This window comes from Syzygium oleosum, unplaced genomic scaffold (genome assembly GCF_021117445.2).
Source record: "Syzygium oleosum isolate NSW1041296 unplaced genomic scaffold, Sole_v2.1 Sole_v2.02, whole genome shotgun sequence".
In the NCBI taxonomy this organism is placed as follows: domain Eukaryota; kingdom Viridiplantae; phylum Streptophyta; class Magnoliopsida; order Myrtales; family Myrtaceae; genus Syzygium; species Syzygium oleosum.
The window spans coordinates 10560476-10576203 of NW_026607486.1; the positions used below are offsets into that span (position 1 = coordinate 10560476).

Here is a 15728-nt window from a genome sequence, read left to right on the forward strand (position 1 = left end):
GAAGGAGAAGGTTGTTCAACTTGACTTATTGGAGGACCAAAGGGGAGGGCCTATATCTATATATGCTTTTGTTGGTAAGTGGCCATGTTTGTTTTAGGTTTTTGTTGTTAGGTGTTTGATGGTTTTGCTGCATTATGGCTGGTGATGTGTTTAGCAGCGACGTTGTTCGGTCTAAATGTTAAGAAGGTCGTCCTGTCGTTGATGTAAGAACATCATTACTTTGCTGATGGAAGGATTATCCTTTGTTGATGCCCAGGTCGTGGAATAATAAGTTGTTACATGATGACAAAGAATGGGAGAGACCTATGGAATCTTGATTAAGTTATTACAGGATGTGTTTACGAAAGTGAAACCAACATCTCACTTTTTAAGAAGTCGAGAAACTTTAAGTAGTCACTTTTGAAAAATCGATGAACCTAAGTGTTCGCTTTGAAAAATTTATGGCACTCAAATGATAATTGGTGAAGTTATCAGAACTTCTGTTGTCCTTCAACACCATACACAGAAGCGACGTCGTTTGCCTTCTCAAGTGCTTACTTCAACTTTTCGACATGCCACGTTGGCTTTTCCGGCGAGGTAAATCGCCGATGACACTTAAATGATCGATTTTTCAAATTTGTGGTACTCAAGTAAGTGAAAAAAAAATTATGGCACTCAAGTAAACGCTGTACGAAAGTTATGGCATTCCTAGTGTATTTATCTTGTTTGTTCTTCATGCAATGGAAAGGAGGAGGTGCATGGTAATTAGATCACACGCATTTAGATATGCTTCAAGCTTTGAGCCATTACTCCAACACTTTTGCATCATAAGAAGGCACATCAAGTCCATTAAATTCGAGTCACTTATTGTATTTTCCACAGACCTCTCTTTCTCGCTTACTAGCCTGCATGCAACAAACCAGTGGCAAATATGATATAGGCCAATAGTATAAATTCAACATTCATCGCCCAATTTAATCTATCATACCCATGGTAAATCGCTTTGGCCACGCAATTCTCTAGAGACAGATCTTGATTATTGGACAAAATACCCTTATGAGCCCATAAATATAAGCAACAAGGACTATTTGCTGTAATGTTGCCCTTTGGAGAATCATATCGGACGAAGACGAATTAGTCATTGCAACAGCGATTAGGATTCTTGAAGTTTTTGCTTCTTACAGTCGCCAACCATCCATGACTAGAGCCACAGCATCTTCTGTTATAGCGCACAATAAGTCTAACCATTTATCACATTGTACAAATTATGGCTATTATGGCGATTATATATCCTAGAATCACCAATAGGGCTACGTTTGGTAGTTCGGATTTGAGTTCGGATAGCATAACAAAATATCCTATCCAATGTTTGGTGATGCCTTCGGGACCGGATAAATCCGGATATACCCAGATAAAATGCTAGATAAGAAATCCAGGTTAAGAGGTAGGATAGACTCGGATTGGATAAAAAAGTACAAAAAAAAAAAAACATAACAATTTCCTTCCAACGATGGAGTGATGGAGTCTGGCGAAGTGGTCACCACGCAAGGACCGCCGCCACAATAGCCAATCACTCTCAACCACCGTGCAATCGTCATCATCTCCGACCAACGTCGATCGTCATTGCCATCCGGCCGATTGTCCTCCAACGACTATCGAATTGAACCGGCCGTCGCTGATGAATGACCTAAAATCAATGGATTGACACGAAAAGTCGTCTTTAAAAAAGAAGAAGAAAAAAACTAAAATTCACGAAGTTTTTGGGGTTCTTATGTTGGTCCTGAACGGTGGTCAACTTATTTTTCCACGAAGCTTCAACGTCCGACCCCGTCCTCTACTCAGATATTAGACTTTGTGCTGACAATCGGAAGATTTCAAAGGAGAAGGAGGAGGAGGAACTTCGGTGAAAACAGTGATCGCTCAAAATGGTGCTAGTATCAGTCGTGTGAGATTACGTCAATAGGATGATGCCCTAGATTTGGAAAGTATCGCCTCTGTTAGCAATTGAAATTTTCAAAAAATTTGAATCCTATCTAGGATTGCACCAAACATTGGAAATGATTTTTTTACAATCCGTATGATATTTGAAGAATTTATAATCCTACCTTATCCTTTCATATCCCAATCCAAATCAAGATGACTAAACGCAACCTAAGAGATCTGTATGCGTGATAATTTCTTAAGCTCCGTGTGATCTCAAATGAAAGAAAACCACGGCATACATACCCGGCTTACGTGCAAGTATTTGTCAATCGATGCCAACTTTTTCATAAGAGCATCCATGAAGTTTCTCGGAATCCATGCCCAATCCGTTTCTTGAATACTAATGTTTTCATGGACAATCATTTGCAGGGCAAGGGATTTTGTAGACTCTTCACCAACCAAAGGAGCATAATCCTATTAGAAGTCAAATTCCTTACTTAAGGAGAAGTCTAATAAGCAGAAAATTGTCCAAAAAGTCATCACGGGAATCAATTCAATTCTAAACTTTTTAATTTTATCAATTTTATTCTAAACCTTTGATGATTTTCCATTGAATTCCCCTTACCATAATTGGCGAGAAATGCTCATGTGATATCAGTCAGCTAGCAACTTTTTAGTTTGTTAAAAAAATTTGAAATTTTCTTTTTATTTCTTTTTATTTCCTTTTCTTTTTTTCTATCGTTAGATTTCCAGTTAACGGCGTCGCAGAGGCCTGGCGATAGCCGGCGACGTGGCCACAAGCAAGGGTGTCGCGGCCCTCACCCAAATCCAAGTGAGGTTTCCAACAAGAGAACACCACTGATTTCTTCGCCGGCTTGTTCGACTGCTGAAAAGCTTCTTGTGTGAGCAGACAGACCTTTCAAAGCATAAAAAAAAGGGTTAATACTATGAAAAACCCCAAACTGGTACACCTGTGATAATTTTACCCCAAAATAATTTTTCAACAACCAAAAACCTCAAACTGGTACACCTGTGACAATTTTACCCAAAACTAATATTTTGACCACTAAAAACCCCAAACTAGTATATTTGTGACAAATTTTACCCTCCGTTAGTTTCCGTTAAATTGGACTAATACCGTAAAAAATCACAAACCAGTACATCTATGACAGACGAATGGTAAAACATAAAACTGACACATCAATCAACTACCGCGTGTCATTTAACAAAACAATTTGACAGTAAAATTTAATAGAAACAAACTAAGGGTAAAATTGTCACGGGTGTATCAATTTGAGGTTTTTTATAGTTAAAAAATTAGTTTGGGGTAAAATTATCATAAGCGTACCAGTTTGAGGTTTTCGTGATATTGACCCTAAAAAAAACTTACTTTGTATATCGAAGAGCTCACTCTAAGCTCATTTACTCGCCCCCAATCTTCCAAGTAGGTATTAATCTGATTCTCGCAGCTGATATGTTGCTTTGGAAATTTCTTCAGTTGCCATTGATGAGCTCGTCTCGAGCTATCCCTTTCTAGAGTAGTCATAATATATGCCCCTCCCTATTCAATCAAATTCATGAAATTACTTAAGTGGTTCGGGAAACACAATTTATCCAAATTCAAGTTCTTTTTTTGTATTATTTTAAGGGTTAATACCATGAAAAACCCCAAACTTGTACACCTACAATAAATTTACCTCAAACTAATATTTTGACCATCAAAAACCCAAAACTGGTACATCTGTAATAATTTTACCCTCTGTTAGTTTCTGTTAAATTTTATTGTCAAATTTCTGAGTTTAATGACACGTGGCAGTTGACGTGTATACTAGTTTTGGGTTTTACCCTCCATTTGTCACAGGTGTACCGGTCTGTGATTTTTCGTGGTATTAATTCAATTTAACGGAGGGTAAATTTGTTACAAATGTACCAGTTTGGGGTTTTTTATGGTCAAAAAATTAGTTTTGGGTAAATTTATCACCGATATACCAGTTTGGGATTTTTTGTGGTTAAAAAATTAATTTGAGTTAAATTTATCGCAAATGTACCAGGGATTTTCGTGGTATATGTCCACACTCCAGTGCAAGCTATGTTCTTTCCCTTGCCAAGACTTTTTCTGCAATTTCAATTCATCTTCTCTGTCCCCTCCGCCCAAGTCTGATGTTTGGACCTCTAGCTTTCGGACGACCATGGCCTTCAACCAAGAATGGAAGGCCAAGTTAACACCGTCCACAAGCCTCCACTTCTTAAGAAAAGAAATTTCAGAAAATTAAAATAAAAAATTTGAAAAAAAATCATCTACTTCTACGCAGGCCATGCCACGTAAAATGCACATATTCAAGTAGATTACGAATAGTTCGTTGTCACAAGTGTATGTGTTAGTAATGTGCTATTGGCTCATCATGTCCAATTGGTAGATATGCTATGTATGTGTTAGTTAAATAAATATGCCATTGTCGTAAAATACGAGAATTTCATCATAATTCTTTTCTTTTTTTGGTTGGGTACTTGGATACCTTTGGGTACTTGAATAATCTCATCAAGTTATGACAGTTTCATCGTGACAACGCCGGAACCAATAGATTAAAAGGCCAAATAGCAATAAAAATCCTTATATGTATCTCCTCTTTTCACTTTTATCACCACCTTTTTATGCTATCAAGATAAATCCCCATGCCCTTTTGAAATCATATCAAATCTATCCAAAAACTAGACTCCCTCAGAAAATCGTCTTTTACTTATTTATTTTTATTTTTTGCCCTCTTCAGCCTTAAATATTAGTAGAACTGGAATTAAGGCTATTTTTGTAGAACGGCCTAATTTTTCATTTTTTTTTTCATACAAGAAATTTCAAAAATATCTTTAACAATTAAATATTGGCCAATATGAAGCCAGATTAATATTATCCCTAGGCATCCGTTAAATTATTCTCCCTTAAACATTCTCCCTTGGGTAATAAAACCATGTAAATCTTTTGGGTATTCTTCCTTTGGGCATAATTTCGGCAACAAGGAAAAAAGAATATTTTTGTTAGAACAGTCTTGTTGCCACTCGTTTTCTCTCCAAATGGTGTTAAAAGATTTGCGACAGAGTTGGTGCAAATTTGAAAGATTGGGAATTTTCATTTGGCCAATAGTAAATAATCACTGTAGCAAGAGGCTTATAGGAGGTTCCACGAGAATGTGGGAAATGACTAATTGGACGCGATTAACATCGGTCGGGTCAATTAGATTCTTAGAATATTGTTGGCTTCACGTGAGATTCACGTGATCAAAAGCCGAGTTCACTAAGTCTATTATGGAAAGATTTTTGTTTCCTCTTGGTACCTTTCTTGGTTGGTATGCCAAGACCGTTGCTATAAGATACAACACTATTGAATCTAGCTAGGGTACGAATGTAATTCGCCTATAATGATTATATTCTTTTGAAAAATTATTCAAAAAGCCATAAACTTATTATAATTTTGCTAGTTTAGTTCTAAATATTTTGACAATTTAGTCCATCTAGTTAATTTTGGCAGGAATTTACTAATGTGGACGTTAGCCGTTCTACGTGGCACAACCGACGCTGAAATGGGCTATTTTTAATAAAACTTTGATGTTTTTTTCGAATTTTTATTATTATTATTATTATTTTCTCTTTTTCTCTTTTCCTTCTTTATTTATGTTTTTTACTGTGGCCGGGGAGGGCCCACCGGGACAAGGAAAAGCAAATCAGGAATTTCCTGGATGATGTTGTCATTATCATAGGAGAAAGCAAAACGAACCTTCTTTCAGTCAACGAGCGTAACATTAAAGCTAAAACACCACCCCTGTCCGCTGTGACTCGAGCTCTAAGTTTTTTCTAATGCCAGCTTTAGTGATAGCTTCTCAGAGAAGGGAAGACTTCAATAAAGACCCTCCCAAATGGTAGTGTGTTGGTGCTCACTTCTTTGCTTCCTCAAACTGAAGTGAGCTCATTACTTCTACTTGGGTCTTGAGTGAAGAACAACAGAACGGGAAGGAGATGGGAGCTGCGATAAACCCGCGGGATTTGCCGGTTGGATACAGATTCCATCCAACCGGCGAGGAATTCGTGAATCATTACTTGAAGAGGCGAGTACTAGGATACGAAGACCATCCCTGCATAATTCCCGATGTCGACATCTGCTGGTGCGATCCTTGGGAATTACCGAAGAAGTTTCATGGTAAGAACACATGCACAACCATCACTTTGCTTGCTCCTTCGATACAATTCCTCTGCGGCCATGATTGTTGGAAACTTATTACCTTACGTTTATGGGTTTGTGGAGCATAATATTTATCATCAATCAGGGAAAAGTCTGAGGGAATTTGCTGATTAGTTGTCAATTCGATAGTTTGTGGTGGCGATGTTTCGCCTTATCAGGAGCAGGCAACTGTAAAATGCAAATCCTTTCGTTTTGTCACGAAAAAGAAACACAAGTTCTTGATAATAAGAAATTGATGAGATTGACAGGTGAATCCATCGTTGGCCCGGATGACCAAGTTCAAGAGTGGTGGTTCTTCAGTCCGCATACATCCCAAAAGGTTAAAAGATCGACTCCCTCTGGCTATTGGAAGAAGACGGGCATCAACCTGGAGGTCAAGGCCAGATATACCGGCACAGTAATCGGTACTAAGAAAATCCTAGTCTTCCACGAAGGTCGAGGCAAGAATGGCGACAAGACAAACTGGGTCATCCATGAGTATCATCTACTCACCAATGATGTGCTTAATCTATCCCTCCTTTATTCGTTATAATTAATTAGATTCACAAGATGCATGAATTTGATGACGTTTCGTATGAGAAGTTCAGCTACAATAATCTGCAGAAACACCCTATCAAAAGTTTCCACGAGTCCTTATAAGCAAAGGAATATTTTCTTGCTCTATTTCTACTACAGACGATTGAAATATTATACATACCTAGGAGAATTGACATTATTTTTGCCAAATTTGTGAGCAGAATTTTACTTTTGAAGAAAAGATAGATGATCTGATGGTATGAACTGGTATAACTTGGTCTTTTGGCAGTTGAATAGAACTCATGTTCTCTGTCACTTGAAGCATGAACGAGATGAGAAGGCTGATAATTCAATCATAGAATCAGAGCGTGGAGCCATTAACCTGGCAAAGCTCGAATATGATCTTCATTTACCTGATCGTGAGGACTTATTTCCCAAGGTGCGGATGACAAAGTGTTCTGTTTATATATAAAATATGTCTTAATGAGCGCGCAGAATGTGTTGATGGCTAATTTTTTACTTTTTGATACAGGCTTTGGTCCAAGCAAAGATGAATTCACTGATGGAGTTAATTCAGCCAAAGAACCGAGTTGAATCTATGGCTGACCACCAGCAGCAGCTTCAGCCTGCGCGAGGATCACTAAATAATTGCTTCCCCTCCAACACACATCAGCTTACGAATATTGGGGGTCCATCTGTTATGGACCTGTCATTGAATAATAGTCATGCTGATGAATCTATTCAATTAGTGCTTGGAACAAGTGAAGAAGATGAAAATGTTGGTGACATGCAAAATGCAGATCTGGCTGATGCCGTCTTCTCCAACAGAGGAATCATCAATCAAAGTTACTCTCCGGGATTCGGAGTTGAAGCCCGTGACCGGAGGACTCGTCAATCATTACTTGAAGATGAAAGAACAACCTATGCATCGGTACCCAGATCACTCCCGGTTCCTGATCGGAACACACGGGCAAGGGCCATGCACGGCTATCCCTTAAACGTCAATCTTCTTTAGCACAGTTCAGGAGGCCAGGTACATGTATTATTTCTTTCACTTGATATCAATGCTCTGCTTGGTGCAGACTAATGTATAGCTATCGATTCTGCTCGTCCAATTGTTTTTGCCAAGTATAAATGAGTATACGCGATGCACACCAATTGGCATACTGCTATGTACATTTCAGTTCTACGAAGGCATGTTCCTGCCTTTCGCTACTGTTTACATGTTATCCGGTTCATGTCGCATTCTTTTTTCAAATGCGTGCAGAGATATTGTTCTCGGCCTCCCGGAGGGGTACAAGATGAGAAGGCTGATAATTCGGACATTCCTAGTGGATTCAGCTGCCTCATCTGAAGGCAGGTTAAAGAAGATCCAAGTGACCGAAGACGCGTTGTGAAGCCGTATTAAACTTAAGTTCCTACGTGCTTATTGTGGATTCACAATAAGCTTTGTGTATTGGAAGTAAAATCTTCTTTCTTGCCGAGAAGTCTTTTCATTCTATTTTACTTTTTTTTAATTCATCTCGATATGAGAACATCGATTGCTCGAAGATTGTTCAACCCAAATTACAGCACTTCTCCAACGTAGTAAAAATGGATGCATTCGGGTATCCTCGGCAGATTGATGATTTGCCTATAGTACGCCTTTTTTCCTACTATGAGCTTATGACCGCACACGAGCATCTCAGAGTTTTCAACATCGGTATATGAAGGCCCCGGTGCAAAGGAAATACTGGAGAAAATAATTGAGATTCAATCTTCTAGCTTTAAGATCACGGCGTTCCAAGGCCCTGGTCGAGCCGTGTAGGGACCCTCGCGGTCGCGCGCTCCGGCGCCTTGTTTTTCCCCCCTTCATTTGTGCTTGGTTTTTCCCCTGTTTTCGGGCACGCCGGGCCGGACCTCACGGCCGTCCGGCTCACACGAACTCCGGCCCCCGTCGCCCCCGAGGTTTGACGTCGTCGGTCTGGTGTGTTGTATGTTGAGGGATCCGGTGCTAGTTTGGGTCCCGGTTGAGGCGGGAGCCCCTCGTTCAGTGTCGCACGCTACCCGCTCGACGAAATGCCTCAATGAGATCTAGTTTTTCGTGTCCCTCGTTCGTGGCCGAATCGGTGTTCCCGCGTGTTGTTCGTCTTACCATTTTGTTGTAATTTCGTGTTTGTCGTTGTTTGGGGCCGCCCACGGCTTCGTTGTTGGTGCTCGGCCGAGGGGTGGTGTGAAGGCCGGCCGACGAGTGGCGGCCTAGATGGGCGCCGAGGGGTGGCTGCGTCGAGGCCAAGCGTGGAGTCGAGCGTGGTCAAGTGCGGCCGAGTCGAGTCTCAGCCGGTGGCGGTGGCTAGCCAGGCGGAGGCCGAGACGAGCGGCTTCGGCCGTCTCCGGCGGGGCTGCAAGGGTATTGAGAGTTCTGAGAGTCGGGTCTACTGGTCGGAGCCGGGTCGGGCGTGAGAGTGTGGCCGGGTATTCTTGACTTCTCTGGGCTGGGCTTGAACAGAATAGTGGGCTGGCCCGGCTTAGTTTTTAGGCTCAAGTTTTAATTTGGACCGAGCTCAATGGCTGAGCCTAGTCCAGCAGTGAACCTGGGCCGGCGGGGCCGGGTTGGTCGAACCCGGGTCGGATGCGGAGATCCGACCCAGGTTACTATATTGTAATATTATATTATTTTATATTTTTATTTTAGAAATCAAAAAAATATTTCTAAAAAAATTAAAAATTCCGAAAAGAAAATTAATTTTTTCTAAAATTAGGAATAAGCTTAGAAATTAGATTTTTGGGTAGTTTTCCTTCAAAACGTGTGAAAACGTTTGATCAAAATTTGTTTCCAGGAAAATGAATGATTTGCAATATATTTTTCTAAAAATAATCGCTCATATCGCTTAAAATATTATATCAATGAAAAATGGTTTTATTATCGATAAACAATTTATGTTGAAATATTTTCTTGGGCGATGAAAATAATCTTTGTTCATTCATTTTTGTAATCAATATCCTTTATGGACTCGAGCTCGTCTTAGGCCGGCAGCCCAGAGACCGCCAAGACGCAGGCCAGTGAGCCTCGAGCTCGCCCTAGGCCGGCAGCCCGAAGACCGCCAAGACGCAGGTTGGCGAACTCGAGGCTCGCCCGATCCTGGCGAACCTGAGCTCCGCTTAGGTCCACGAGCTCGCGGCTTGCCAGATCAAGGTGAGCTCGAGCTTAGCCGACGTCGGCGAGTTGCAAGTTTGCCAGCTCAAGCTCCGTTGAGGCTAGCGAGCCCGAACTCGGGCTCAGGCGAGCCTTGAGCTTGCCGGTGGCCATCGCCGGCTGGTCATGGCGGAGGAAGGAGGAAAAAGAAAAAAGAAAAGAGAAAAGAGAAAATAGAAAATTAAAAAATAATAAACAATTTCAAATTTTAAAAAAGTAAATAAAAAATAAAAAAGAGAAATAAAAATAATTAAAAATTCGATTTTTAAAAAAAATAAGAAATATTAAAAAAAATTAATTTTTTTTGGCCTGAAATAAAGTCATAAGATTGAAATCATTTTCCAATGAAATCCAAACATCAGAAAACGATTTCCATTGTGTATCACCTAATAAATGTTTTCATGGAAAATTATTTTCCGCAAAATATTTTTCTTTATCATTAAGTTTTCCTTGAAATAAACTCATCCTTAGTGGACATAGAATTTTCTTTTTTCTTTCCTTGGCGAACAACTCTTGCCCATCAATTTGATCTGGAGAAAACATAGGAAATATCTAATTCGAAACAATCGGACCTTCACAAATAATAATTAATCTCAGGTTGGGTTTTATCTAACGGGTTCAAACTCGAGACGTATTTTAACATGCACAGCCCTAATGTTAATTGACTTCTAGCATGTTGATTCTAACTCAAATTCACACTATGTCATTAATGAAATGAAACGAAAAAGTCTCCTATTGTAATCAGAGATAGCTTAAGACCCAAAAAACAGAAAATCAGAGGTAACGAGCAGGACACATCATAGGAGCAAATCAGGAATTTCCCGGATGTTGTCATATGAGAAAGCAAAACGAACTTTCTTTTAGTCAATGGCGCACCATTAAACTAGTTTGATGGGGTGCATCAGGACAACGAAAAGCAGCCAAAAGAACCACTCCTATCAGCTGTCCATCATGATCAAGATATTTCTAATGCCCCCCACAGAAAGTTTCGTAGCTTGTCAGACAAGGGAAGAGTTAGATAAATACCCCTCGCAAATGGTTGTGTCGATGCTCACTTCTCTGCTTCCTCAGACTGAAGTGAGCTCACTACTTTTACTCGCGTCTTGTGTGAAGAACAGAAGGGAAGGAGATGGAGTTGCCGGTTGGATACAGATTCCATCCAACTAAGGAGGAGCTCGTGAATTATTACTTGAAGGGGCGAGTCCTAGGATACGCAGACCATCGCGGCATAATTCCCTATATCGACATCTGCAGTTACAATCCTGGGCAATTACCAGGCATTTTTCATGGTAAGAACCGATACAATCATCACTTTGCTTACTCCTTCGATACGATTTCTCTGCAGCCATGATTGTCGGAAACTTACTACCTTAAAGTTTGTGGGTCTTTGGACCACAATATTTATCATCGATCAGTGAAAAGTCTGAGGGAATGTGCTGATTAGATGTCAATTTGATAGTTTCTGGTGGCGAAGTTTCACCTTATAAGGAGCAAACTACTGTGAAATGCAAATCCTTCGTTTTTCCGTAAAAAATATATACGAGTCCTTGATAATAAGAAATTGATGAGAATGACAGATGAATCAATCATTGGCCCGGATGACCAAGTTCAGAAGTGGTGGTTCTTCAGTCCGCATACACCGGATACAGCCCGAAAGGTTAAAAGATCGACTCCCTCTGGCTATTGGAAGAAGACTGGTGATGACAAGGAAGTCAGGGCCAAAAAAACCGGCATAGTAATCGGTAAAAAGAAATTTCTAGTCTTCCACGAAGGTCGAGGCAAGAATGGCGTCAAGACCAACTGGGTCATCCATGAATATCATCTACTCGGCAATGATGTAATAAATCTATCCCTCCTTTGTTCGTTATAATTAATTAGATTCACAAGATGCGTGAATCTGATGACATTTCGTATGAGAAGTATAGCTACAATAATCTGCAGAAACACTCGATCAAAAGTTTCCATGAGTCCTGAGAAGCAGAGAAATATTTTCTTGCTCGGTTTCTACTACAGAAGATTGAAATCTTATACATATTTAGAGAATGACATTATTTTTGACAGATTTCTGAGCAGAATTTTACTTTTGAAGAAAAGATGATCTAATGGTATGAACTGGTATAACATGGTCTTTTGGCAGTAGGATAGAGCTCATGTTCTGTGTCGCTTGAAGCTTAAACGAGATAAGAAGGATGAATCTTACCTTGGCATTATTACCCTGGCAGATTTCGAATTGGATTCTGATCATGAGTCCTCATTTCCTGAGGTACGGAGGACAAAATGTTCTGTTTATACACTAAATATGAATCTTAACGAGCTTGCGAGAAGTGTTGATGGCTAATTTTTCACTTGTTTATTCAGGATTTGGTCCAAGCAGAGATGAATTCACTGAGGGAGTTAATTCAACCCGAGAACCAAGTTGAATTTACTTCGGCTGACTTCCTGCGGCTGCTTCAGCCTGCGCTAGGATCACAAAATAATAGCTTCCCCTCCAACATACATCAGCTTACGAATACTGGGGATCCATCTGGTATGGACACATCATTGGACAATGAAGAGGATGAAGATGTTGGTGACGTGCAAAATCCAGAGCCTGCTTATGCTGAGGTCAAAATTCTTCACTTGAAAGTCATTTGGTTGCTGTGATTACTTCTCTAGTAAAGTTTAAAATGCATTATAAATGGTTTAATATGCATTGGAAGGGCACTTCCCTTTTCCACGTTACCGGAAAAAAAAGGATAATTTCCTTTCAATCATCTTTGTGTAGAATAGTGGGTACATTATAGAACTACTACGGAAATAGAGAAGTGGACTTTCACTTAAGTTACTCGTGCTTGATTGACTTTCAATTATATAAGAGCGATGGACAATTTAAAACCTAATCTTGAAGGTCTGTTATGAAATTAAGTTTATGCCTCAATTGTTTCCTCTGATTCATTTTATCTCATGCAATCTGTCGTTGCGGTATGGCCAAACATCTAACTCGCATAATGAACAGGGCGTTCTAATGAATCGGTGAGCACGAACAACTGACTCAGTCCACGGTTTTGTTCCTCTCGAGGAAAAGAAAGGCGTAGTTGAGAATAAGTTCAACGACTCACCTTTCGCCTCTGAGAAACCTATGCCGCATCCTGTAATTGTGGCGCCTCGCAGACCTATGGCACCTCCCGTACGACCTGCAAGTGTAAAATGCTATAGCAAAGATGAAGAGCAGAGGTTCGAAAAGGTTAAGAGGGAAACTGCAGTCATAAATATCAAACCAGAACGCATATCTTTGGATGAAACGGCAGCCAGAGCAAAGGTGAAAGCAGCTCCTAAACTTAACCCATTGTGTCTTATTGCTACTTTTATGTGTTGTCGTGCACTGCTTGGGTAGTTAATTAGATGGTGGGATTCCGTTTTTGACTGCAGCGAACTATAATTTGGATTCTAGCATTCTTCTACCAAAAGGAATTGTAATTTCACTCTAAATTATTCTTGCTTTATTAACTTTGATTCAAATAATAAGAAGAATGGTGAAGAACTACAAAACAGAAAATATATATATTGCAGCTGAGATGTTGAACAAGGTAATAAGAGATGACTAAAAGGCTGATTGAATTTGAGAACAAAAACATGAATGCTTCTCACGAGATGAAAATAATGCCTCAATTATTCCCGTTGATCCATTTGATATTATGCAACGCTTTGTTGTAGTATGGCCAGCTATCTACAATGGACAATTGCCGAACACAAACAATTGAAAAGACTAGGAAAATTCTGCATTTGTAGTCTCCTGTTAATCCTTTCTGTTGGGTTTATTACTTTAGAGTATTAGCAAGTTGGGGATATTTGTGTAAATGTATTAGGCTTAATCCTAAGCCTATAAATACTCTTTGTTATCTCTGAAATAAACAAGTTACTCTTTTATCATTAACAGCAAATGAAATATCCGGACGGGTAATGGTAAGCTAATTTAACTTGCCTACTAACCGACGATACTTCTCTGGATCATGAAGAAGTTCTCCCTGTTCATTGTCAAGCCTCACTCCAGGATCCATAGGTGTGTCACCAGGTTTAGAATCATGTAAGCCAACCTCCTTAAGAATGTCAAGAGCATACTTTCGCTGGGAGAGAGCAATGCTACCATTGGCATAAGCAACTTCAATGCCAAGAAAATATCGCAGACGACCTAGGTCTTTAGTGTTAAACTCCTTTTGAAGAAACTGCTTAAGTCATCGTATGTCTTCAACATCGCTGCCTGTGACAATGATATCATCAACATAAACAACAAGAATAACACATCCTTTTGAAGATGACATACGGTTGGTACACACACGTTCTGAAGAGCAACTAGCAGACATTTTCACAAAGCCTCTTCGACGTGGACGAGTTTCATATATTTGTCATAAGTTAGGACTTTTTGATATGTACGCTCCAACTTGAGGGGGAGTGTTGGGTTTATTACTTTAGAGTATTAGCAAGTTGGGGATATTTGTGTAAATGTATTAGGCTTAATCCTAAGCCTATAAATATTCTTTGTTATCTCTGAAATAAACAAGTTACTCTTTTATCATTAACACTTTCTTTCTTTTTCCTTGTCAACTCACTATTTGAAACACTTCACGTTGGCAGGTAAAAGGATACAAAGAGCGTGGTTCAGCCGGTAATTCAACCAAGAAGACAAACAGCAAGGAGATTGAATATGCCAGAGAGAAATCAAATTCAGTGGCTGCATCCACCGGAACAACCCGCGAGAGCACAAAAACTTCCACAAATCCTCCACTTGCTAATCTTGTGAATGTGCTCATCGGGATTTACCTGTTGCTCACCATCACTCGCCAAGTATTTAATTTCTGATTTTCACTGCCATTTTGCCCTGAGTGCGACGCAGCATGATTGACAAGAACAATTGTAAAAGAGGGTTTTCTATGTCGTGTCACAACTCATGCATGTAGCTTGTCTTCCTTCTGATGCTAATGCTTCGCACTTCTTTTTGCTTTGGCTGAATTGGAAGATCTACCTAGATGTGCAACGGCTCTGAAATTTTACTTTCTTGGTTCTCTGCTGTATGATGCAAAGAATCAAAAAGTTGCCACAGGGATGTTTCCTTTAAAAGTTAGCTCGCATTCCATTGTTCCGTGTCTTTCTTTAGTTTATCAGACTCATTGAAGGATCAATCCATTGAGATTGGTTGTTTCTGAAGGCATGGTCCATGGACTTAACATGCTAACCAATCAGTCTTCATGGAAGAAAACCCGCTTTATAAGAAGTTAAGATCTTTATCTGTATGTTCCGGTTTTTAAGAAATGAAGATCTTTATCTGTATGTTCAGGACAAATAACAGCCGGTGGTAGCTCTGAGTCTTCCTAGAGTCAACATACATGGTACTCAGGACACGAGGAACAACAAACGAGGACCGAGAATACATTTGAAAGGATGCCGAATGTTAAGAGCGAGACTAGGAGAGCGCTTATATTGAGAAGAGCGGGCTTGAATTTTCTTTAGCCATCTCTTGTTTTTGGAAAATCCGTTGACATCCATTTTTATTTAGAGTTAATACCACGAAAATTCCAAAATCGGTATACTTGTAATAAATTTACCCCAAACCAATTTTTTGATCACCAAAAATCTCAAACTGATATAACTGTGACAAATTTATCCCAAATTAATTTTTTAATCACAAAAAACCCCAAACCGGTACACTTGTGACAAATTTACCCTCCGTTAAATTTGATTAATATCACAAAAAATCATAAATTGGTAAATCTGTGACAAACATAGGGGTAAATCTTAGAATGGTACACCTGCCAATTGCCATGTGTCATGTAACTTAGAAATTTGACTATAAAATTTGATGGAAACTAACGCAAGGTAAATTTGTTACAGGTGTACCAGTTTGGGGTTTTTTTTTGTATTAACCCTTTTATT

The 15728-nt window shown here is 39.6% G+C and overlaps 1 protein-coding gene and 1 pseudogene across 1 annotated transcript; both read left to right on the top strand.

Moving 5' to 3' along the window:
- The first annotated feature begins 5751 nt into the window (after positions 1–5751).
- LOC115688699 (NAC domain-containing protein 96-like) lies at positions 5752–8265 on the top strand. The gene is made up of 5 exons (XM_056308692.1): positions 5752–6088; positions 6379–6629; positions 6936–7085; positions 7179–7679; positions 7914–8265. Exons 1-4 carry the CDS (start codon positions 5908–5910, stop codon positions 7659–7661), a joined length of 1065 nt encoding a protein of 354 aa, XP_056164667.1. The 5' UTR covers positions 5752–5907; the 3' UTR covers positions 7662–7679; positions 7914–8265.
- Positions 8266–10868: 2603 nt separating this feature from the next.
- Positions 10869–14931, top strand: LOC115688740 (NAC domain containing protein 52-like; annotated as a pseudogene).
- Positions 14932–15728: the final 797 nt, after the last annotated feature.

Coding starts and splice junctions, on each gene's coding strand:
- LOC115688699 (XM_056308692.1), top strand. CDS start 5,908: ATGGGAGCTGCGATAAACCCGCGGGATTTGCCGGTTGGATACAGATTC. Junction 6,089..6,378: donor ATTACCGAAGAAGTTTCATG/GTAAGAACACAT, acceptor TGAGATTGACAG/GTGAATCCATCGTTGGCCCG. Junction 7,086..7,178: donor GTGAGGACTTATTTCCCAAG/GTGCGGATGACA, acceptor TTTTTGATACAG/GCTTTGGTCCAAGCAAAGAT.